The sequence below is a fragment of the Neopsephotus bourkii genome, unplaced genomic scaffold (genome assembly GCF_033783945.1).
Source record: "Neopsephotus bourkii isolate Nb327-2 ecotype Australia unplaced genomic scaffold, CSIRO-AGI_Nbou_v1 NB_1792, whole genome shotgun sequence".
In the NCBI taxonomy this organism is placed as follows: Eukaryota; Metazoa; Chordata; class Aves; order Psittaciformes; family Psittacidae; genus Neopsephotus; species Neopsephotus bourkii.
Window position 1 is genome coordinate 1,558,411 of NW_026902266.1, and position 25,813 is coordinate 1,584,223.

The 25,813-nt window shown below is 36.4% G+C and overlaps 1 protein-coding gene across 25 annotated transcripts in view; it reads left to right on the plus strand.

The window, feature by feature from the left end:
- GPHN (gephyrin) overlaps nt 1-25,813 on the plus strand; it is a 292,216-nt gene that overhangs the window by 85,194 nt on the left and 181,209 nt on the right. For 23 of the 25 annotated variants that reach the window (XM_061380383.1, XM_061380388.1, XM_061380387.1 and 20 more), the window contains one exon: nt 9,349-9,427. The exons of 1 other annotated variant lie outside the window; for it this stretch is intronic. In XM_061380383.1, the coding sequence (XP_061236367.1) occupies nt 9,349-9,427 (79 nt within the window). Of the gene's footprint in view, nt 1-9,348; nt 9,482-25,813 lie in introns of those variants that run through there. One more of the 25 variants, XM_061380392.1, reaches the window with a different exon arrangement.

Genomic DNA, 25,813 nt, shown 5'->3' on the forward strand with positions numbered 1-25,813 from the left:
ACTTAGAAGGTGAACCCAAAATATTCAATAAGACATCTGGCTTTGTAGTCTGATCCTGGATCTTCTCCAGCTCTATGCCTTGTCTTTGTGCTTCCCTTGCCCCTTCTTGTAGTCTCAAATAGTGTCCTTCCATGGAAGTCATGTAATGTGTGGTTATAGGTCTGGATTCAGGGGAGGCATCTTCTCAAACCATGGATACAATGACTAGGGGAATCCTCAAGTTTGAAGTTGTTGCCTTCTGCTATGATAGAGTTTTAGGTACTGAGTGTGCTAGACTATAAGGTGAATAACACCAAACAACGTAGCTTGTTCTCCAAGTTCTTTTTTACTATGTGCTCTTTGAACACAGTTTGGAGGACTATGTTGAACTGTGCAGAAAATACCTTGAGTTCCTTGAGGATGACAATTTATCTGATTTCTGGAGTCTGAGGCTCTATAAAGTATGAGCAGAGGGAAGACAGGACCCTGAGGGCTTGGGGTCTGTGGGTTGATCCTGGAGGATTATCTAAGGAAGTATCAGCAGATCTGTATGCATTTGGCTGTGCAGCAATACAAAGAGGGATGTTGCTGCATGCTGTAATGTAAAGTGTTCTTTCTGTGCTTAAATCCTGCCATTAATTGATGATGCAAACCTGGTCTCACAGGTCCATAATGTGATGTTTGTGTTTTGGGAGCAGAGGAAGTGGAGAGGTCACTGTAATAATTTACCTAAGAAATGCAGTGTTTATAGATAGAATGTGTCATTAGGAAAATGGAGTATAGTTTTTCTTGTGATGTTTGTGTTTCTCAGTCAAGCTGGCAGATGTGAAATGTGTTAGCATCTAGCATAGGCATACTTTGTCATATTGAGAAGTGCATCGAGCTGAGATTGTAGACTTGATTAGTGTACATTACAACCAAGAATCCATGTAAGCAGTTAAACTGGGTCTGTATAAATGCTGTGGTGAGTTGTTTCAGATGCTGTTAGCTAAGAAACTAAACATGTTATGTTCCTGAACTAATAAAATATGAGAAAACTAAGATTAGGGATATAAGAATATGGGGTGTTTTTTTTTACACTAATGGAAAAGACTCTCAGACATCCCTTAAAGAAATAAGCAAAGCTGAAAATCAAGAGCGCCTTGTAAAGACTACACTTTGGAAGAATGCTTTTTGGTATCTGGTACAGCTGTTCTAACTTGTGATAGAAATAATAATTTTGAAGAAATCTAAAGGGAGGTACTGCTCTTTGAAAGTAATTAGCTTCTTCTGTTGTATTAACTCTCCTTTTCCCTTCTCTTAGATCTGCTTACCTTTAATGCCTCTCGCTCCATCCTAGAATTTTTTACAGTTACACAATGAAAAGAGGTGCAACAAAAACTTCTTACTATAAATATTTGTTGCAAAAAAACCCCCAAAGCACTAACGTATTCTTTTTAAATTTAAAGTAGCGAGCCGGAGGGAAACTTTCCATCAAGCATTTAGTATTTTTAGCTTTGAGGAATTTAATTTTTTGTTGGGTACAAACTAGTAGAAGTATTGATAATGTTACATCTCCAAAGATCTGAATGTCTTTAATGGCATGATGTTTTTCTTCTGAAGTTCACCTGATGACTGCAGGGATCGCACTGACAAGTGTGATTGAGTTAAAACTCAAGCATGATAGAATATTAGATTAAAACCCAGTACAGAATTTGTAGCCTATGGCCACAAAACATTGTAAATATTTAAAAGATAAATCATTTGAAACAGGCACGATTAGACTAATGGATACACAGAAAAATGGATACATAGAGAAAAACGGCTCATTTAGTTGCTGTTAGAAAATGTGAGAAGCCTGGGGCAGGGGAACTTAGAAGTTCATAGAATTCAGAGAAGCTCCAACATCAATTTTACAGGATTAGCAACTGTGGCACAGGCAGCCTCCTGTGTTCAAGAACAATTCCTGTGTCATGGAATCTATTTTTAAATCTATTGAGTACCACCATGTGCACGGTTTTTGCCCTCATTGTTTTTTACAGAAAGTTTATTTGTGAGATTTCACCCCTCTATAGCTCTTGGAAAATTTCCTCTCTATTTCTTATGATTTTCTCACAGTTACTTTTCTTTTGCAGCACTATTCTTTATCTCTTCTCCCTCTAATTGTTTTGTTGGTGTATTTATATAAACAAACCAGCAGCAACCACCTAATGCTTTCTTTCTGCTAAGCTAATCAAGAAAGCTCTTTTCACCTCCTCTGAGATGTCTTTTGATTATCATTGCAGTAGCCTTCCATTGCATCTGGCTTACAGGTGGCATTACTGTTTCCCTGTATTTTCTGGAAAAAATAATAGATTCACATGTCTGACTTGTATTTCTGGTTTATGATCACCTCGTTTTTCACCAGATCACCTGAACCTTTCTCTTATCCTGTTTTTTTTCTAGTAGATTAGCTCATTTTTTTATAGTAGTACTTCGTCAGTCTTGAAGGATACCATTCTGGCAATTACGTAGCACTTCATATAAAAGGGAGGGAAGACTTGCTCTGCTCTGAGATCCAGTAAAGCACAGAGTGAAGAGCTTGGTATGGGACATTCATGAAGGTGAATGTTAAATTTTGTTGTCTTGAAAAAAAAGAGTTTCCCTATATCTTAGTGTATAACAAAAAACTGTGATAAACAAAGCAGATGATGCAAACATTCGTCTGGTGTGAGGGGCAGATGTATTGAGAGAGTCAAACTATAATCACTGCAGTGATTATATAAGATATACAATCACTATAATCACTGCAGTCTTGTGTTTAAAATCTATGAAGTTGTCTGCTATGTCAGCCTTTACCTCGTCATAAGAAATAGGGACAAATACATTGTGCTGGTGGTTGCTTATGTGGCAGAGAAAGCACAAGAACTTTCTTGCTGGTTGCGTGAAAAAGAGGCTACTTATGGGATTTTGGTGAATTGAAATAACCAGAATAAAATAAATATGTTCTTGTCCTCTGAGAGTTCATATTTGGGAGTGAATTATAATACATGAATTGAAACTACAGCTAATCTGTAGCACTACTGTGACTAGCTCTGAATGCCCAATGAAAATAGATTTTACTAAGGAAGTTGAAGTTACTGGCTTGCTCTTTTATTTCAGATAGGCCTCTCGGCAGCGTGCTTTCTTTGATCTTCAGGCTTCATCTTTTCTTCATTTGGTTTCCTATCAGATTTTTATGTTACTTCTTATAATAAAAATTCCCATCAGTTGATACATTCTGTAACTTGTTCCAAAGTCTTGTGCCTCAGGCTTTGTGCTTCTGGTTACAAACTCGACAAAGATGAAAGAGAAAATGAGCTCAAACAGTGAAGTGATCAGGACCCTCTCAGCTACTTTCACTTCTCTGGAGCTGTTGCTGTTCATGATATGTTCTTTGGCAGTAGAAATTAAATGGTTATGTAAATGGAAAGGATACAACACTGAGTTAAAAAGGCCCTGGTTATTTTTGGCGTGCGATTTTCTCATGGGGTGAAAAAACCCAATTTGCCTCTGGACTTAAATGAAAAGGATTGACTATCTCTGACATGGCATATCCTGTACATATTGATTTCACCAGCACGTTTTGAATTTGTTAGTCTTACTTTTTACCAATTTAATAAGTTTAATACTTAAAAAAAAAGAAAAATTAAATCCATATACAAGAGGCTCCTTTCTTCGTGTGGTTATTTTAGCACTTTTGATGAGCCATTTACATAAAGCATGTTACCTTTTTTGCATAGCTCTCAGGTTGGAATATGTGAACCTGTGGAGCAGGTGATACGTTTTCTGTTGCCTGACCCTGCTCACACCTAATAAAATATGTTTATTTGTGTGCTGCAAACACTACTGTGCTTTAACTCAGTTTTAAAAATCAGTTCCACTGTGAAGTGTTTGCCCAGACATTGTACAACTATTAGTAACTATGTTAGGGTGCAGCAACTACTTTTGTTGTTAAACAGCTCTGAGTTAGAACTGAAAGTGTTGCCATTTTAGGATTCTTGTGTTCGTTTCTAGCATAATGAAGTTTAAACTGGAAATGAAAAGGGAAGGAAATTTGAAATTGGTGTGCATCGATGCCTTCTGATTTTGAAAATGGTTATTAGATTATTTGCCGGGGGAAAAAAAGGCTTACATGATCCAAAGTTAGGCAGTGTCATCCTTCAGTCTTACATTGGTCTTTCAGGTCATCTGTTTTAAACCTGTTTAACCCACATATGGAAAAAGTGATAACAGGATAATCAGAAAGTAATGGTAACATAGAAAAAGAGAATTTTAAGGATATATCTGTAAATTAATTATCTTTTTTTTCTGTTTCTTTTTTTTTTTTAAAGCTATATCTATAAAGTAAGTAAAAATTAGCAGCCAGGCAGAGGAGACTCAGATTATAACTACTACTCAGGAGAAGGCAGATTGGTATTGACTGGTGTTTTCACATGCGTGGCTTTTATTAGCTTTAGCTCTCTTCCTTGTGTGGGTATCAAAGGGAATCTGGATCTATTATGGTGATACCGAATGGCATTTGGAGCACAAGTTCTTGGGAAACCAGCCTACATTATTTCTGCTACTCACAGGCAACATATTTTCTTAGCAGTTATAAGTGTATGCAATTTGCATGCAGACTAGTAGTTCTTTTTATTCTGCAAATATGTTAGAGACATTTGTGTTCAGATATGCAAATAGTAGAAGTGCTCTTCTAATTAATTTGCTGTCTTCTGTAATAGATCTGGTGAAGGTGCTACAAAATTTCTGTAATGTGCCATCTGTTTTATGTATGTTTTCTGGTTGACAGGCAGTCACTTGAAAAATATGGTAGTAGCAGAGAAAAGAGGCAGGATATTTATCTCTAATGTTACTGTTCATGGGACCTGCAAAATGCCGTAAAAACATTTTAATAGTAAGAGAATCAATCTTTACATTCTGGTACTATTCCATTCTTTTGTCTCCTAGAAAGTATGCTTATAGGATAGGAGTTCTGTGTCTGGAGGAGAATAGGCTTTTAAAGACATATTTTGGGATCTGAGAAAAAACTCTGTTACCTTCTTCTAAAACGTAAGCTTCCTTTAGCAGTGTTTGTTAAGTCAATGATATGTACAGTGACAATAGGTAAAAGTGGGTGCTTGCTGCATTGTGTATAGGGTTGGGCCTATAAAAACAAAAACTTGAATCCTCCTATGTTTGCATGCAGTGTGTGGAACAGAACCCCCTGAATTTGAAATGAGACTTCTGAGTAATGCTTTACTGGGAGCAAAAGAATACGAGGGTACAAAGCTGTGCCAGACCAGTACTTTCTGGAACATCCCATGTGTATTAAATACTTTTTGTTTTTTATCAGCCGCTGAATGAATCTGGTATAAAAACCTAAATGTATGAATGATCCTATAAAAAGAGGGATAACGAAGAGAGACCTGCTATTGAATGTCTGCCAGAAATACTGTAGACAAATGAAGAATTCCTAGGAAAAAGACCCGAATTTAGGCACTGTTATCACTAAAAGACAAAAACATAAGAATTTAGGATCTTGTACTTCAGCGTGCATTACTCAATGTTGTGGTAGTCCATATATTTTGAACTAACAGTGCATCACATTTACCAGTGAATGACTGTAGCATTTTTGCTGTCAAGAGGGTTTTTATCAACAATTAAGGTAACCACAACTAATCTAAAAACAAGTCTGAATTCTGAGAACCAACAGGAATATCTGGCAGGTAATAGTAGTTTTTGGTTTTCTGGACTTGCACATTTTGATATTGGGGGAGTAAAACTTAACTAATTTTATGTGAAAAAAGTATAGGTAGTCCCTTTTTTTTTCTTTTTGAGGGTAATGATTACATTTTTTTCTAGAGCATATGATATGGAAATTACCATTAACAGATGGGGAATTGGAAGTGCTTTGTTATAAAGAGGGCTTTTGTTTACTGGGAATAGACTGTGTGGGATAACAGATTAACTGACAGTTTCAAAAGGCTATATTGTTTTCAAATTGCAGGATATTAAAGAAAACATTAAAAAAAATGGGTAAGGTTCACAACAGGTTATATCCTGCTTCTTGAAGAAAATACTAGTTTACCTTCGGAGTTGAACTTCCCTTTTACTACTCATTTTGGAAATCATCAGGCTAATAATCCATCTTCCTTCCACATGGTCTCATTTAAAACTGTAAAAGAAATCAAAGGGGAAAAAAAAAATCACATGGACAGATTTAGAAGCTTACAAATGCCAAGTGGGAAGGCTGTTGTAAACTGGACATTAGCACATTAGAATGCAAATGCTGATTTTTAACCTTTTCATACAGAATTGTGTACGTTGTTTAGCTGACAGGTGAGAACTATATTGCCAATTGATTTTCCATCTCCCTGACTTACTACGTGGAACCCTGACAGGGGTCAGAAACGGAGTATTAGTATTAGAAAGCAGGAGCTGAAACTAGGAGTGTTGGGAGAACTGGAGCTATTGCTGAAACTTCTTCACTTTTGATACATGTAATAGTGCACTTGGAATGGATGTTTAGGGATTCCCCCTTAATCTGGTGTGTTTTGAGGTAATGTGTTTATGTTATAGGCGTGTGTTCAGTCTATGTCCATGATACTGTGCAGTATTTAATTTCTTAAAAAACATTCTGGCACCATATAGACTGTCACTGTATGCAAAAATAGTCCATGAAGCATTTTTTTCTTTTTTGTGATTCTCCTTGTTTGTAAGGAATTATATGTGGTGGATGTAATACAGATCAGAGGCTCAGCCACTTGGTGTATATGTAGAGGGGAGCAGCCAACAATTCTTTATCTCTGCATAAACCATGCACTCAACAATGCTTAAAATCCTATCTTTTATAAACTCTTGGGGTTTAAAAAAATATAAAATTAAATTTTGAAGCAAGACAATAAAATTCTGTATGGGTATTGCGTTCATATAGATGTTCTATATAAGTAGTTGTGCTTCAAAGACAAAAGCTTAGGCATGCCCTCTGTGTATGTAGTATTATTTATGGCTGTGATGCAAAGTTTCTTCTGCATTTTCTTCCCCCGAACCATTGATCATCCTAGTCTTTCTGCCATACCATCAATCACAGTTTCACCCAATACACTGTTTAAAATAAATAGCTCACAATCAGAGTAAACCATTTTTTAAAAACACATGCAGTGTTGATTTGTGATTTTCCAAGTGGTAAGAAATATAATACCTACCCTGCTGGACTGCTTCCATCCCATGTTTATTGCTGAGCATTTGTTTTCTTTCCTGGGCTAGAGTTTTCAAGGCTGTGAGGGAATGTGACTGTGCTTGCATGCAGGTCACTAAAGTGCAACAAAGTCTTCCTGTAAGAAGACTTATCCCAGCCCATTCTGTTGAAATATTTCCTCTTACTGGAAGTTCTTCTGTTGCTATCAGTGCTAGTAATTTAACTAACAAGTATAGACAAGCATTTGATTTCAGAAATTTGATTTTGGTGAATATTAACGAAACTGTTGGAAGGTTTAAGGTTTTCAACTTCATTGATAAAAAGGGTATTATAATATTAGAGTTAGTAGTGAGAAAACGTTGCTGACCATTTTTATTTATTCTGTGTAGTGTTGGATTGGAAGATGTGATGATAGATCTCTAATGTAGGACTTACGACAAAACAGTAGGTGAAATATTCTGCTTACTGTTCTGTTGCCAAACTTGTCAAGAGGCAAATATTAACTTATCAAATATCAACGTAGCTGGGGTTCTTTTCTCCTGTAAAATCTAGAGTGTAGGTTGGTTGTGAGTCTGCTGATCTTGTAATTACTTCTTTAAGTCAGGAGTCAGAGACTTACTAGATTCAAGGGATGTGGGTTCAGCGCAATAGGTGGGCACGAAATAAAATATTTCTTAAGTCCCGAGGTGCTCAAGGTGAGTTTCCCTGGCAAGGTAGATAGCACCTGTGATACTCAGTACAGGTAACTTGTACTTTAGTATAGAAACAATGATTCTCACAGGAGGAACAAGCCAGGAGGTCTGAACTTTGATAGTACAAGTAGCTGCTGTTTAAACTGAAGATCTGTGGCAGTTACCTTAAAAACAAGAACTTTCTTGTGATAATACTGCCTGGCTTTCTGTGGTCACATGCGACAAGCAGCTGTTGAGTAGTGTTTTCAGAGGTGGAGGTGGGAGAAGCCTAGGTTATCAACTGGTTATTACAGTGTTGAGGTGCCAAGCAGGCAAACTTCTTAATCTTATCAGTGCTTGACAAATACTGCTGTTACTGTCATATTCTGTCAGCTGTAAGGCTTTGTGTGGGAGTTAGGCCAGTACCTTTTCCATGAGCTACCCCGTTCTCTTTTTTTTGGACCCTTTCTTCCAGTACTTGTCTTTCCCATCAGACTAACAGGTTTCACTCTTGTGAGATGCGCTGGCAGTGAGGGGTACTAGTAGAAACATTTTGTGTGTTAGGTAGGTCTGTCGCAGTATGCATTGTGATCTGTGAAAATAACATATTTTGGGAATGATTTGCATTCTTTTCATGCTAGTGATGCACATGAGTACTTACAGATGTAAATTTAAAAGAGTATCTTGCATTTAGAAATGAAGAAATAGAAACACTTGCTTTTGCAGATGGTTTTAAACACATCCCATTTCACCTAATCTGAGGCACTATTCTGTGTTGGAAGATGAGCAGTAATGCATTTCTTCATAAGCTCTCTTCTTTTTGGCAGATTACTTTGGTAGTTATGGCAAATCGATCCTTACACTGATTTTGCCATTTAACAACCTCTGTGTCCTTTAGAAAGTTCGCTGTAGTCAGAAAAAAATCTAATTCATAGAATTATAGAATGGGTAGGGTTGGAAGCACACTAATTCTATTTTAAACTTATGCAAAATTTACTGTGTTATAATTTCAGTTATTACAGTAACTACCTGCATTACATGCGCTTTACAAGTTAATTATAAGCTGTTTGAATAAATTTTTGCACTTAATTTCTTGTTTTGGGCATCACAACTGTTAATTTAAATACGTAGCAGCTGCAGTTAGGTAAATAATACTGATGGGTGCCTGATTAAAGACTCTGCTAAGTGTATGGATAGCTATGTGCACCTGAGCATCCAGTGTTCATATTTGAGACTTTCTGGTGCCACAAGTGGAGAAGTATTATGGACACCAGCTGAAACTGATTGTTTCACGTTATCAGTGATATAGTGCTTATCACTTTTCATTGAGTTAACTTATCTTTTAAGTTAGGTGAAGCCTCACTTTACATCAGACTTTATATATGAATGTCCAAATTACACCTCACACCAAAAAGTGTTTCTAGTTTATCAAAAGAACTGCATTTGTTCTTGAATTTCCCTCTTCTTTTTTTTTCCCCTCTGTATTTGTTTTGTTTTAATTTTATTTCTATTTTTTTTTAGTGAGTGACAGTTGCTTCAGGAACCTTGCCGAGGATCGTAGTGGGATAAACCTTAAAGATCTGGTCCAAGACCCTTCTTTGTGAGTATCTGGCTCTTATTGCTAAGCAAAGAAAAGCTCCTTCATGATATCCTTGTGAGTAGTTTTGTAATTATATAAAGAAATAGTATGATAAAGTACACTTAGTGCTTTCATAGTAATATGCTTGCCAAATTGTTAGTCTTTATTATAGATGAATATTATTAAAAATGTGTTGGTTTTTAATGTACTTCTGTTTGTGAGCTGACATCCAGTGAGGACATACAGTAACGGGTACAAAGTCATCACAAGCAACAGATTGTTCATGCTGGTATTTCTACAGAGGAGTTGTATGCACATTGTCAGCCAACTTTGTTTAAGGAGGAACTATATATAAACTAGGAGATTACTGGCTAATTATGTTATCCTCAGTTATCGCAGTATGTGGAATTGTTTTTCTTTGTATCTGATTTCATACAGCTGATTTATTTCTTCCTTTCATACCTGCTTTAATGCAAGTATATGAGGAGATGATCTAATTTTGACTCCATGGAAAGACTAGTGGTCTCCAAAATTGAACATCATGAGCTCTGAGCCAGACTTGAAATCTCATCAAACCTTTTTGTTAGCTGAAAATATTCCTGCTAGGGTGCACAAGTGTGCCACTTGTTACGAGGGAAGGAGAAGAAGGGAAAAATTCACATCTTTTTAATCTGAATGATAGCACATTCCACAGTTGGTCCTAATATGATGAGCCTTTACACTGGCAGAGCACATTTTTCAGTATTGATTGAGAAGTGGTGGAAAATAAGGTATATTTAACATTTTATTTCAGTTACTGGGGATTTTTAGTAGTGAAGTAGATACAGAACTTACTTTGTCACATTGCTACGGGTAAATGGCATACATGCATATACACATGCACTCTTGGGAGATTTTTACATAATGTATACAATATTTGAAGTTTATACTTCAGAAATGAGAGAGATACAAGGGACAAGTATAATTGTTGCTTGAAATTCATGGAATGAATGGAATAGGTACATTTTTAATAATTACTATTTTTTTTTAATAGTAATTAGTATCTAAATGTTGAAGTCAAGGAGATTTCCTCAGTATCAACCAAAACTTGCCATTTGAGTGCTCGATTGGTTGGTTATTTTTGAGAATTGCTTGTGGTTTTTTGAGCTGTAGTTGTACTTACGTGGTGCATGCAGTTTTGGTTTTGTACCTCTGGAGTTTACTTTCAGAAAGGATAAATTGCCTTTTTGTAGAATGATCATTTTCCTTATTCTTTACCAGAATTGATGAAATTTCTAATTTCTTTCCCTGACCCTAATTTTCATAAAAAAGATTGTAATAAAATATTGTAATCTGCAAAATAACTGAAATAGATTTTTGTTGCTTATAGCATAAGAAGTGTGACTGAAATGTAGTAATTTGTATCACTTTAAAAGATTGAATAAAGTCTCAAAACATCTGTTAGGTCTCAAGGACACTTCTATTGTATGCCAGATTATAGTGCAAGAGAAGTCTGCTTCTTCCTTCCTAATGATAAGAATGTATTGACTTTGTTTTGTCTTTCCAAATTGATTTTCTTGCAGTTTTATGACTGAGTGCCTATTAAGACTTCTTTCAAAATGTGTAATAGTGTGAATGAATCTCCAAAATGAAGAAACAATCTAAGGCTATATTGTTCAGTCCAGCCTTTTGTAGGTCCTATGGTGTCTGAATTTTTTATTAGGCAAAGAGAAATGCAAAGGATGGTGTGGGGGTAAAGCATGGGAGTGCCAGCCAGAGAGATGTTTTAACATTTTCTGAAATAAAAAGTTCAATTAAACAAGTTTAATTAAAATCTTTACAGTGTTTGGCTAATAGTTTCATCTATAATGGTACCTGAAATCATAGAATCACAGAATGGTTTGGGTCAGAAGAAACCTTTAAGATCATCCAGTTCCACCCCCCTGCCATTGGCAGGCACACCCCACACTAGACGACGTTGCTCAAAGCCCCGTCCAACCTGGCCTTGAACACTGCCAGGGATGGGGCATCCACAACATCTCTGGGCAACCTGTTCCAGTGTCTTACCACCCTTGCAGTAAATGTTTGATTCATCCTTTTCCCAGTTTAATATTTCCAGTTTAGGATTTCATGGTGCTTGTTCGCTCTGACTGTAGACAGACTGCCTCTTTTCTTTGTAATCTCTGATACCAATATCAGATTTACATAAAAAATTCTGATGCTTCCTCTGCAAATGGCTGTGTCACTCTAAAGGTTTGCGGTGGATTTGTAATGTATGATGATAATAAAATAGCTTAACAAAGAGAGTGCAAGAGGTTTGAGGTTCATTAGCATATAAATAGATAATCAGTGTATACTTTAACAGGAATTCACATTACCAGCAAATGATGGATTAGAAGTAGAGGTAGAAATATAATACACCAAGAGGATTGTATAAAAATAATTTAAATTGTTTTAGATGAGAATGCTTTGATATATCATGTAAAATGCATTTTGAATGGTGTCCATTTCTTGTGAAACTTAAGTAATTGATACAGTTTTCTAAGCTATGCTGGCATTTCCCTTGTTTTCCACTCTTGGCTCCATCATAGGCAACTTATCTTTTGTCATTGCAGAAGGCTTTTTCTGGAGAGCTGAAAGTTTGTCTTTAGGTTGAAATGGTACTCTATAAATACAGCATTAGAGGGTTTTTTTTTGATTAGTGTCTGATTTGTTTCAAGTGTGCCTGATTATCAGGGTAGTCTTTTTTTCCCCAACTATTTCCCAGCTAGAGCAGTCTGGACTCTGTAATCTTGATCAGCTTTCAGTTCTCTAATCATCAGTGATAAAAGTTCTGCTGCTCAAATCCGGAGTTTGATTGTGTCTTTCTATTTGTATGTGTCAATTTCTATTTTTTTATTTCTGTCAATAAAAATAATTACTTAAGGAAAAAAAACAAGCATATCACATAAACATAAAGCAGGACTGTGGGAGAAGGAAGCATGAAACAACTTTGCAATTAAATTCCTTTTTGTAGTTTAATTATAGAAAAGTTGAATTTGGACAAAAAGTTGATTAGAGGTTTAACTGAAAAGGTGGTTTGAGAGTTAGCTGCTATTCTTTATTCATTGCAGCTGACCACAGAATAATAGAGTGGTTTAGGTTGGAAGGGACCTTTAAAGGTCAAATAGTCCAACCCCTTGCAGTGAGCAAGGACATCTTCAACTAGACCAGGTTGCTCAGAGCCCGTGATGTCTCTGCTGTATACAGCGTCCAGTTCTGGACACAAAACTTAAAGGTATGAAGGTAAGGAGAGGAATAGCAAGAGGAGAAGGCAGATAGAAAATGCAATGTATGACAGGTGTTACTTAATTTAGAAAACAGTGGCAGAAGAGAGAAAATTTGAGTTGCCTACAGTGTATAAAATATTATTAAAGGGATTGCTGGCTGATGAGAGAATTATGTCATTTTATAGCAGATGAGGTTGGATGCTTAGAAAAAAATCAGAGCGTCAGGGTGATAAACTGGAATCTATTTCTAAGAGTATTGGGGAAAGCTCTTCAGATTACAATCTACATATATTTGATCCTGTGTAAGTGTAGAGAACTGGAAGGACAAACTTTTTTTGTTTTCTTCTGTGAAAAATGTGTGCATTATGGCAGTTTAGTATTAGTGTAGTTAATATGACCAAAGCCCAGATGGAACTTATTTTGATTCCTATGTATGGAATTTAATGTGGCTATGAATATTCACATAATTTGGTTTAGATGATGCACCCACTCCAGCTCTGGCTACCATTCCTGTACCATTCCATAAAAGATATTTAACTTCTTGCATTCTACAGAGGAGATTTTTTTATAGGTGTCCTTCCACCTGCAGATAGCAGGTGTAATATGAGGAACTAGGGTGGTGGTTCTCAGATAGTGTTGCAAATATTCATCAGACTATGTTCAGCTGTGGCAAAATGCAATGGAACCACTTAAAATGCTAGCAGAGTCCTGCTTTTGTGGGAAGATCTTTGAGGCTCTGTAGTAAGGCAACATTTCTTAATCTGGTACTCAAGGAAAGAGAGAAAATTTATTCTGTTCCTTTAACTCCTTGCTTGGGAGCAGACTGAATGCTACCCTTTTTCTTTGCTTCACTGTCCACCTTCAATACCCAATCCCTGCTTAGGAGAGAAATAGATTAAATAAAATTGAATATTGCTGTCACCTGAAACTACTCCTAGGTTCTTTACTACTGATTTTTTTTCTAACTGTAAGTTATTTCAATACACCTCTGAAGCGTGAACCGTCAGATCATTAGAGGGTTAGCTATACCTCCAACTGCTTCAGGCAGAAGTTCTGTGTGTAGACGTTCCCAAGTTCTAGCTCTTAGCATGACTTTATAAGATGTTCCTTTCAACTCTAACCTGTATATAGAAAGAAAGTTTATGAAATACTTTTTTAGACAGAAAGGAGTATGCTTTTGATCTTTTTGTGCAATGCAGGAGCTGCAGCTGCCCATAATCACTGCCGCCCGTTTGTTTGGGAAGCATCTTGGTAGCATCTTTGAGATGAACAAGATCCAAGAGATTTGGAATAAATTCTTTCTAGGCAAAATCGCATCTAAACTGTGTTTTATACCTCCTTCAGATTAGCTGTCTTCAATTAAGAGAGGGTAGATAAATCTAGAAGGTAAGAACAGGTAATTTTTGACAAGATATTGGAAGTTTAATACTTATGTACCACAGAAGCTTCCCCCACCTGCCCTCCCATTTTGGACAAGAGATGCAAGTCTGTCGGAAGTTGTTTTTGTCACTGCTTTGTTGTATATACAACCTTAGAAGGAAGAGCTAGGTACTTTTTCTGGGAAGAAGTTATGCCAGCTTTAGAATTTGTCACCTAAGGATTGAAGATGATGAGAGAGCTCTTGAGAAGCTCTGATTTTGTTATCTTACTGAGAACACAGGCTATACTGTACGATTGAAGATCTGATAAATACAGTATTAAATCTGTGGATGTGAAATTTCACAATGTCTAGCAGTACTGAGGATAACAAATATCATAGTTCATTCTTTCTGGGTTTTACTCATCGTTTGAAAATCAGTAGCAAATGTAGCTTTACAGAAGCATTATATACAATATAGATACATATACTTTATATCATTTAAAGATATATAAATTAAATATATATTTCTCTACCTTAAAGTGTACGTGTAAAAACTAAATTTTTTAGAGCTAATGCAATTAATTAAAGTTTATATGTGAATAGAAAGTAATTAAATAACAACATACCTGGACTAGTGGAAGGTGTGCCTACCCATGACAGAGTTTTGGAACTGGATGATCTTTAAGGTGCTTTCCAGCTCTAACCATTCTATGATTCTGTCTTGCTAAAGGTTATAGATCCCATGTTATGGTTATATCAGTTCTCTCCCTCTCCCCTTCGTGCAGCTTTTCTAGTTTTTCAGTACCTCTTACATGAATATGACGCCTGTTTCTTTTTTTTAACTCCCAGTGTTAGTAAGGCATCAAAGGAAATATTTCTTCATGTTCTGTTATCTTATTTTGTAGCAGTATTCTATTGGGAGTGTATGCTCAGTTGTTTGTCAATTATTATACTATATTAGCACAGGCTAATAAGGCCTAGCTTACAAAAATACTTCTCTTGCCTCTCTTACGTCCTGTTGGTGAGCTCATCTGTAAGATTAAGTGATTTAATCAGGTGATCTTTGTCAGGACAACTGGAGGACTCACTATGGTAGTCTAGAGTATTCTCTTACACAGAGGAGCAATGCTGAGGTATAACAGAAGTGTAGCCTATTTTAAGTATGGCATCTCATGAAAAAAATTGCACTTGGCAAACTTACAAAGATCTGGAACCTACCTGAAGTAATTTATGATTATGAGTCTAATGAGCATTTCTTAAAGTGGATTTAAATAGAATTGGCCTCGTACTAGCCTGATGGTTTCTGACTGATCTGGGGAAATGAGTGAGAAGGCCTTATCTGCTTCAACTGAAAGCAGAGTTTGCATGTGCCTGAAAAAATTATGTTTACCCTCCCTTCATGATAACTATAACATGCTTATGTTAAGTGGCCAAGGTTTCTTCTCAGGACAGTTTCCCTGCTTGCCTTCTCCATGGTCCCACCAGATTCCATTAAATATATCAGATATTATTCTGTAGTTCATGTACCAAACACTTTTTACCTCTGACCATATGAACAAGTTCCTAATGTTTTGTGCAGGCATTTTGTAAAGGGCTCTCTTTTGAGACATACTGATTATCTGTTGGAAATCTACTTTTCAACTTCCTTGAAGACTTTCTCCATTACTTGTGCTTTAAGAACAGAATTTTCTCAACATATGAGATTCCTCGGCAGTTTGTAATGAAAACTGCCAATACTGCGCTCATCTGTCTTTGGCAGTTTAGGCTTAAAGACTCATAAACTTGTAGGAACATCCTAAGATTTTGCTTCATCTGTCTGAAACAAAATCTTAGCGAAAGTCTGTGGCAAAGCAAAACATAAAAAAAATGTCTTTCTTAAACACTTACTAACTTTCAACTCTAATATTTACCTCTTGGCCCAAAGCACTCTCCTGTAACCTCTTTAAAGCTCCATGTCAGCTTCATCTACCAATAGAAGTTTCATTCAGAACAAACTTGTTTTCTCTTATCATATGGTTTCCAAAGTCTGTGAAGGAATTTTCTTCCTTTCGCACTTGCAATGGCCTGCAGTAGTCTGCAATTAAAAAAATTATGAGCTAATCAAATAACTGAAAAAGTTGTTCTGGAACAAGAGGCTGTGCAGCCACCGTGCTGTGTCTGGGGTGACAAGCATTGCCGAGGGGAAAGGGTTGTTTGCTTTAGTGGCAGCTGCAGCTTAGGTGCTCCATATGGCCTTTGAGTTCTAGTGCTGGTTTCAGAATCATTTCTAGTACTTCTCTGTGGTGCGGGGATGCACTGCTTGAACTTGTTAGCCAGGAATCTCAATCTAAGCATGTTCAGGGAACTTTTATACATACGGGATGCATAAATGGGCATCCTCCTTGTTACTAGGGAGTGTTGAATTTATTATATTTGAAATGTAGTCTTTTATGAAGATGTCTAAGGAAATGTTTGCTTTCTCTAGCTTATTGTGAAACTGGCAGTTATAAACGAATATATAATGTTGGTTGGAATAAAAACATTGTTGGTTATGGAGATTTATTAGGTTCTTCACTTTCAGGGTTAGAGATTGTTATTTCGTTAGGTGTACTTAAACTTTCATTTAGAAATGAAATTGCTGGAAAATATATTTTAAAAGGTTCTAAGAAAATGCTGTGTCCTTTTTGCTCTGTTTCATTATGTCTACTGTCTGTTGTCTGAAAAGAGATACATAGGACACAAGCTGGGAAATCTTGACCAAGTTTCAATCTAGGCAGTTTCACAAAATTAATTAAATTTTGTTTCTATGTATGTTTTAAACCTTGATTTTAAAAGTATCCATTCTGCTTGTGACTTTAGAATTCATGCCATTTTTTTATTTTCCCAGTTGCATTTGTTAAACCATATTGTTCCAGTACCTTACATTCTTCAATAGTAAAAAAGAGAGCCTTAATACAGAGAAATAATTCACTGCTTCCTATCATCAGGCAGATGTTTAGCCAGTTTTTGGAATGCCAAGGCACATGGAAGGGTTGCTTGGGAAGGCAAATGCTACAACCACTAATGCACCCTATTTCCTTGGGCTTTTATTGCTGAGCACAGCGTTATGGCATGGAAGATCCCTTTGGTCAGTTTAGGTCAGCAATGCTGGCGGTGTCCAACTTTTTGCCCACCTCCAGCCTACTTGCTGGGGTGGCAGAGAGGGGGAAGAGGAAAGCTTTTGACGCTGTGCAAGCACTGTTTAGCCGTAGTTAAAACACTGGTTTGGTGTGTTACCAACACTGTTTTAGTAAAAAATCCAGAACATGGCAGCATACAATCTGCTTTGAAGTAACTCAGTTGCATCCCAGCCAGACCCAGTACACATATGAGTAAGTTACATTTGTGGTGTGGATTTTTTTTTTTCCCTTTGGATTTGGAAAGAATGTAGATAAGACCCCTGTGTGTCTCGGTCTTCATCCATTTTATCACCTCCAGGCTTCATGTGAATCTCAGCTAACCTAACTTTTCACCTGATCTCATTCTTTCTGACTCTAGTCTTTGTTTCTGTTCATATCCAGATCTTTTCTGGGTGTTTAAAGGAGCTGTCTTCTCATAGTTTCTGGATACTGGAAAGAAAAGTAGTGCATGCATCTATGGAAGACAGGTGGTCCAGTGCTGATCTTAGGTTAACCTGCATTAGTGGTTAGTACTCTGAGAAGATCCTCTCAATACTCAGCAACGTATTAAGTGTGTTTCTATATTCTCAGGAAAGAAAATAAGATATGAGGACTTACTTACTAAAAAAACCCCAAGAACAAAATAGAAGACCTATTTATATGACTGTATAAACCTGGGATTTGTTTACATCTTGACTACCATATTAAATTCTAAACGGGGTATGATGTGGATCATAAGATTAAGCAGAGATTTGGACCAGCTTCCACACAAATGTAAATCAAGTAGACAAGAACTTTTTGCTTTAACCATGGAAAGACATATGGAGGAGATATGCAGAATGAATAGCAATTATAAAATAGTCAAAGGTAGTTATTCACTGTTTTTCACAGATCAGACATTGTGACAGGAAAAAATTCAGACAACAGGTTTAAAATTAATAAAAGCACATATTTATTAAAGTGTAACAGAACTAAATATTCCATAATTGAAGTAATAATGTGGAAGCCTGGAGTATAAATGACAGATACAAAAAAAAATGGAGTTAGACTGATGGACCTAGTATAGCTGTTAAAGCTGGTGATCTGCATGCATCATCTAGGTCAGCAAAACTCCTGAAGATGGCAAGAGGCAGCAAGTGTGTACCAGAGGACAAGTCATGCTCTATGTCATATGTTTATTCCCTAAGCATTTGTTTCTTAACACTTACTGAGTTGTGTGGACTTTATACTGAGCAGGTATGGCAATTTTTACATACTTCTTCCAGGAACAGTAGTTTCATAAATACTAGAGCACATACAAACTTGAACAATTTTTCCATGGGGTCAGCAAACGCTTGTCGTTCAAAGTAGAGTGGGCTCCCCTGACATGGCTGAATTTAAATTTGGAACTCCCAGTGAAGGAGGAGCAAAACCTTCTTGACACAGGCTTTGTAATAACTTATTACGCAGGAGAAAGTTTCTCTCCTCTAATCTCACCATTAAAAATTATTAAAGGCTCTGCCGAAATGCTTTTTCTTCTGAAAATAAATTGTGAGCTGACCCCTAAACGAGTCTTTTTTTTGCAGGAGAGGGTACATTTTCTCACAGCCATAAATACTTGAAAGAATGCATTACTTAGAGACAGCTATGAAATTTGTGTACTTAGGTGCAGTATAGATTAAGTTAGCAGGTGAAACAGTTAATCTGCTACTGAAAGATTATAGTAGAACACCTAGTTTCAAGTGTAAAGGAAGCCTTTGCCAAGTGTATTAGGAATGACTCTGATATTGAGATATAGAAAATTGTTACCAGAGATATATTTATGCTTTTATAGAATCACAGAATCATAGAATCAACTAGGTTGGAAAAGACCTTTACGATCATCAAGTCCAACCTTTACCCCACAACTGCCATATCACAACTCACTGTATTTAAATTCCAGATTGCTTTCTTTATTAGAAAGAGTTGTCCTACCATCACTTGTTCTGTGGGACTCCTTAAAATCACTTTCTTTTCAGTGTCCTAAAGAAGAAATTTATACAGGCGACTTAAGAAGCAAGAACATAGTTTTTTTTATATATATAGTTTGCTTTTCACCAACTTACAGTAAATATCCCTATCTAAAACCTATCTAAAATGGTTCTTAGAATCATTGCTTTCAAAACTGACATTATAAGTGTAGCTACAATATAAAAAGTTATCTATATGAATGCAAAATATTAGGATTAAAAATATATTTTTTTCTGAAATCTCCAAATCTTTACCTGTTCATCTATTACTAATGCTTACATAAGCATTAGCAAATAATGAAATGCACATGGATACCCCATGAACACAAACATTACCTTTAATTCTTTTTTTAGCTTTTGCTCACAAATTCATTCCTTTAGAATGTATTTTTAATGTTGTTAGCTTCTGAAGAACAACACAGAGCAACTGGTAAAAATACGAACGAGTCTGTCAAGTGTGATGCTTCATCCCCTCACATGAAGAGCAGCCCCTGAAAAACTACTGCCTAAGGCTCATGGGAGGCAGCATTTGTTCTTATGCCAGCAAGAGGCATAAAAAAAAAAAAAAACCAACAAAACATATTAACTGTATTTCTTTGCATTTTTGTGACAAATTTCTGTTTTCAGAAGGGATTCAGTGCTGAAAGATTCTGAGATAAAGCATTTTAAAGCAAACTGTACCCACAGAGTACTGTCTGAAAAGAGCACTATTAACTCTCATAAACTTACAATACTTTCTTGGAGAATCATAGAATAGTTAGGGTTGGAAAGGACCTTAAGATCATCAAGTTCCAACCTTCCTGCCATGGGCAGGGACACCTCACACTAAACCATATCACCCAAGGCTCTGTCCAACCTGGCCTTGAACACTGCCAGGGATGGAGCATTCACAACCTCCCTGGGCAACCTATTCCAGTGCCTCACCATCCTTAACAGTAAAGATCTTCCTCCTTATATCCAATCTAAACTTCCCCTGTTTAAGTTTTAACCTGTTACCCCTTGTCCTATCACTACAGTCCTAATGAAGAGTCCCTCCCCAGCATCCCTATAGGCCCCCTTCAAATTCATCTTCCTTCCTCTTTCCGTGCCCATACCTCAGACTCCAGCCAGCACTTCAGCCCTTTGCACTCTCAAGCCTTTTAATCTCTTTAGCTAATTTGTTGTTTGTGCTAAACAGAAGGGTTTGAATATATCTTTTTGTGAAGGTTGTGAATGCTTATCATGCTCAAGAACTCTAATATAAGATAAAATTGTCTTTGGATCAAATCCCTTTTTCCCAGTCACTATTTTTTATTATCTTTGATTTGGTACTATTATTTTCATTGTGCAGTTAAGGTAACAAACGTTATGTGAACAGTGCAATTACTGCAGCATCTACATATACACACGCACTATTTTTAGAATACCGATAGTATTTTTGCATTATTCATAGTAACCTTCTTAGGAGGATTTTGTCGTAGCTTTCTGTTTCAGTCTCACCATGGCTGCTCTGTTTCCAGTATCTAAGCTTTGCATTTGCTCACCAGCTTGGATATTTCTGCATAGCTTAATATGCTGACATATTGTGAAGGGATAAAGTAATCTGTGCAAAGCTCGCAGTACTTAAAAATACTTTCTTCTTTTCATTTCTCTAATTCAGCAATGACTTCTCTTAAAAATTGTTTCAGTGGCATCTTAGCTGAAGGTTGCAGTCACTTCCGTTTTTCAGCAAAGAACAAATTTGTGCTTTCATTTTACAAGGTCTTAATGTACTTCAACTTCATATGAGTTAAACCTGTCTCCATCCAAAACCTCATTTTCTGTGGAAGGGCAGGCTAATAAGAGCTGCCCACCCTTTTTAATCGAGAGTTCTTTAATTTATCAGAGGGATCTTTATTCTTCATATCTTTTCTGTCTGTCTCTCCCTCAGTGTTCCTCTTCATTTGAGGTAGTGGTCTCTATATACAGAGCCTTCTCAAAACCATGAATTTTTGGCACTACTTTGGCATACCAAGTGGTGGTTTCTTTGTACTATGTTCTTCTGCACAGGACAGGATGCTAGCTGAATTTTTTTAACAGAGCTTAGTTGCCCAGATTATTAGTTACCCTAATAGCAAGCTTTTGTGTCACCATGTCCTCTGTAATGCTATTCAGCTGGTTTATGGGAGCCCTATGTTGGAATCATTGTTGGAGAAGCAAGAGGAGATGGCTGAAACTTGGGTAATCATTTATCAGAAATTATTAAGGCACTCATAAAGGGCAAGTTTTGAAACTTACTGTATTTGAACAAGATCTGTGAATGTAATTATATCCATAAAGAAGCAGGCATCTGTAGTTTCTACAACTACAGTGTCACAAAGCAGCGGGTTTTTTTTCCTAAGATACACGAATGTTGAGTAATGAGAAATATCAAACCATTGACAGCATTATTGACAAGAAGGTCTGTATACATATGACTGCTTCCAGAAGTGGTGTTCCTTCCTTCAGCAGAGTAGGCTCCTTGCTGATACATGTCCTCTCTATCTTGGCAAAAGCTGTTCTCGAGGAAAGGCTTCATCAGAAAATCTTCTGACATTCTGTTACTCTGCTACAGCAGTGAATGGTCAAATAATACATTCATATATAGATGCACTATCATGATGTTACAGCTGTTTCTGTTGCTGCTTCATTTTAAAACACATGGAAGAAAATACTACCTTAAGTATTCATCATTGGTGTTGTGTTGCTGTTTTCAGCTCAGCAGCAGGTCTGCCTCTTCTTTTGAGAGTTCTCTTGTAAATCTAATGGGAGAAAATAAGCTACCTCCTGCAGTAGCAAGCTAGAAGAGGAAAATCTCACAGTCATTGAAGGAAAAGATTATACTGTATGTTCCTCAGCCTTGAGAAAAAGATGATGAATTTTGAAGGGTTTTGCGCTGAACAGGAGGGAGAGACTGGCTCTAGAGAAATTGCTAGAAGTGAAGCATGCTGACCAGTCTAATAAATAAGAGTCTTTCTAAACAGGCAGCCATAGTTCATGCTTTCAGGTATTACACGATAAACCTTTCTCTGACCAGTACCATTGATTAGTTTGTAAAATGAAAGATTTGGAATGGAATAAGACAATATTCTGGTTTATGACTGCTATTGATATAAAAGTCTAATAGTGGTTTGTGTGTGTGTGTGTGTTTAGTGCTGCTTATGATTAAGGAAGAAATACTGAATTGATAACTTCAGTGTTAATTTTAATATGCCAGTGTGACCAAGTTGGGCTAAAAATACTGAGCAAACACAAACAAGCCCTTATGTTCACAAGGAAGGGGAATGCATTTGAAGAAAGCAACTTTATTTTTACTTGACCAGTAAAAATGAGTGAAATGGTGAACATGAAATTAAACTGGCAAACCAAAAAATATGATGTTTGATTTCATATCAAAATGTTCCTAAAACCTTTAACTGAGGAACTTTGATAACATTTTATGATGCACAGCTATTTGCATTTTAATTAAATTACATGTTTTGGTGAAAAAGCTTCACTGGAAAATTATCAGGTAGCTTTTAAGCAAGTTTTATAGAGATCTCAAACTGGTATTAATGTGTCATATTTGTTAGTAACAACTATTTATCTAAATCATTCTCATGGAACAGCTAGCACACCATTTTCATGTACACTGTTACAACATGCAGCATATTTTATACAATTTATATTTAAATTATATAGTTCATATAAATTACATTGCCTTGTTAATAGCTTTTTGACAAATAAGGACAAGCAAGTGATCTGTACTCTGAGCTGGCTGGTTGTAACGTAGCTGTCTGTAGCATAGTGCTGAGTAGAAGCCAACATGCTTTCCCTGTCAGCTTGGTTTATTAGTTGTGGCTCGGTGCCACTTTTAACTGTGGTACAGAGTTGGCTGTGATCGGATGTGGGATGCTGATATAGCTCTCTAAAAATAACAGATAGACAGACCTAAGGGTTTTTTTGTTTGTTTTTTCTCCTTCATCTCCTATGTTTAATAGTTTTGTTGTTAATAAAAGCTCTGAGAATTCTGACAGAAGAGGTAATAAACATTTTAAAAGACAAGTAGCAAGTTATCTGTCACTAGATAGTGTTTGGAGTTAGGAATTAGTTTATGAACTGAACTCTGGAGTTTGGAGTTAGAATCATTATTTTAACTTATCATTTTAACTTCTGAGAAGGATGCTAGTACTTTATACTTGCTTTAAAGTAATTTAGTGTAAAACTGTGTCATAGACTGAATCACTCTGTAAAATAGAGCTTTACAATATTATGCAAGCTTCCTGAAGTATATATTGTAGCTACTTAGCTAGTTTTAGAAGAGGGAAAAATTGAAAGAGGTGGAGAGGGGGGAAAGTGGGCTAGAAAACCTGTATTCTGTTTGTGCTCATGTATGTATCAGTGTGGTTTTGAAGATGAAATTGAGCTGGGGCAGGAGTAGAAGAGCCTATAAGGCTACAATACTGTACAAAGTATCTAGCTGTAGAAGCTGAAGGTGGCAAGTTGCGCATAATTTTTTCTAGAAGGGAAATTTTGGAGGTACTCCGTGACTGCAGTAAATGCTAGGGGGAGAATCTCAAAGTACTTGGAAATGGTTTTGGAGCAGGGCAGTTGCAGGCAAAGAGCATAGAGGTGGGAAACATATGTTGCTTTGCTTGTATTGCTCCCTTCATCTCTTTTCCCCAACAAAGAATACCTCTCACTTGCATGTTTGTCTGTTAATGGACCTCTTGCAAATTCCCTATGGGCCAGATACCGGCCATGAATAATTGAAGAGCATGTGTGTGCATGTGTTGGTAGAAGTTTTAAAACCAATTTTTTAAAGAAAAATAGGCACCTCCCAACCATATACCACTGCCTTATTTTTCACAGAATAATTAATGACTGAGATAATAATGTTATCATCAGTATGTGTTATTTGCTTTCTTCATATTTTTATTTTTGTACACATTTCATTTTAGAAATCACATTTTAATTTAATATACTTGCTATCAGTGAAAACTCAAGTTGAAATTTGAAAATCCACCTGGAGAGTTTATGTCTTAATGGCACATGTGGCAAAATTGGAATTGCTGTGCTACACTGTAAGGAATTGGCCACCATGGACTAAAGATCAGCTGAACTGTGAGTTAATCAATAGACTTGACAGAAAGATAACCTTGGAATGAACTTTTTTAGGTATCAGGTACTCAACTTTGAGTTTATTTCATTTGTAAAAGGCTTCTGCCACATTTTATTTTTTCATTGCAAAAGATTTTAAATTCAGTATAAGTGAGTTTTGGACTAATTATTATAAAAGGCAGTCTTACAAAGGTGAAGCAAATTGTGAGAGGATACTTCTACTGAATGTTTGCTCTTCCTTGGTTAAGATGAAAAAGAATATTCTGTTCTTCATACTAAAACATCTGTAATCTAAGCTTCAGAACATGAGAAGTCTTTTTTCTTCTAAAGCTATTTACTATAATTGTTGTCTGATTTATGAAGACAACTAAATGTGCACAGGTAATCACGTTTCTCAGCTTTGAAGAATGCTACTGAATTTGGAGAAGTATGCTGTCTTAACAGCTTAAGGTACTGCAGCTATTAAATTTATCTTGACACTTATCTAGGGTAGAATTATGCATCAATGAGCGCTTGAAGTTGGATGATATGGCTGGAAAAAATAGGAGCTAAAGTGTTGACTGCTGTTGTGGAGGGATGGCACTGCTATTTGTTCTGACATGGTTTAGATGAAAATATAGCTAACAATATCGTTTATGTTAAGATAACGTAGTAAAATCTACCCACAGTATTCTGCTGGAGGTGTGTAGGAGTGTCTTATAAGATACAAAATCTGGAGTTTTCTCTTCATTTGTAAATGGTCTTTGGTCCACCTGCTTTCTAGATCCATCTTTTAGGTTTTAAATTGAAGAAATGGCCCTATTAGTTCAATTTTGTTTGATTTCATTGATGTGTACTGAGCCACCTTCTCAGGTTAGGCCTTTAATTCTTTTATTGCTTGATGTGACGCTGCCCAATTACCTGTAAGCTCTTTGATCACAAGTGCAGACCCAAAATAGAACAAAACCATGCAAAGCAATTAAATTGTTGCATTGTCAGCATGATTTTGCAGTTTTACCAGAAGTTAAAGTCCTAAATTTTATTCTATCGATATTTAAATGTTCTCTCAATGTGATGCTGCAGTTTAGCTCAGTTCCTAAATTTAGGTACTACTGAAACTCAGTACAGATTTGGATTATTTCTGGGCTCTTGTAACTAGATTTTTGTAGTTATTACTGTTACCATCTGAGGGGTGAGGGTGTTCAGTGCTAGTTATGGAAGGAAAAAGCAGGTTACATAATAAAAATTGCTTGTTTGGAGTAAAACTGTACATTGTGATTTGGCAAGGAAATGGCATTTTCTTACAGCGGGTTACTCATAAAACCCAGGTATCCTTGTACACAAACCTCAGGTATTTTTATCAATATCAACGTCTGTGAGGGTTATGCATATGCTGTACTGTCCTCAGTATCTGTTTGGAAGTGAAGGTGTTCTCACCATCTTTGATTTCCTTTCTCATCATGACTCAGGAAGTACTGTGTGAAGTAGCAAGTATTAGCAGTATTAGCATTGGTCATGTTAGTCATTTGTCTATTAATAATCAGGTGTTTAGCATCCTAATTAATAAAAGGTGGTTCTAGGGCTACAGAGTAAGAAAA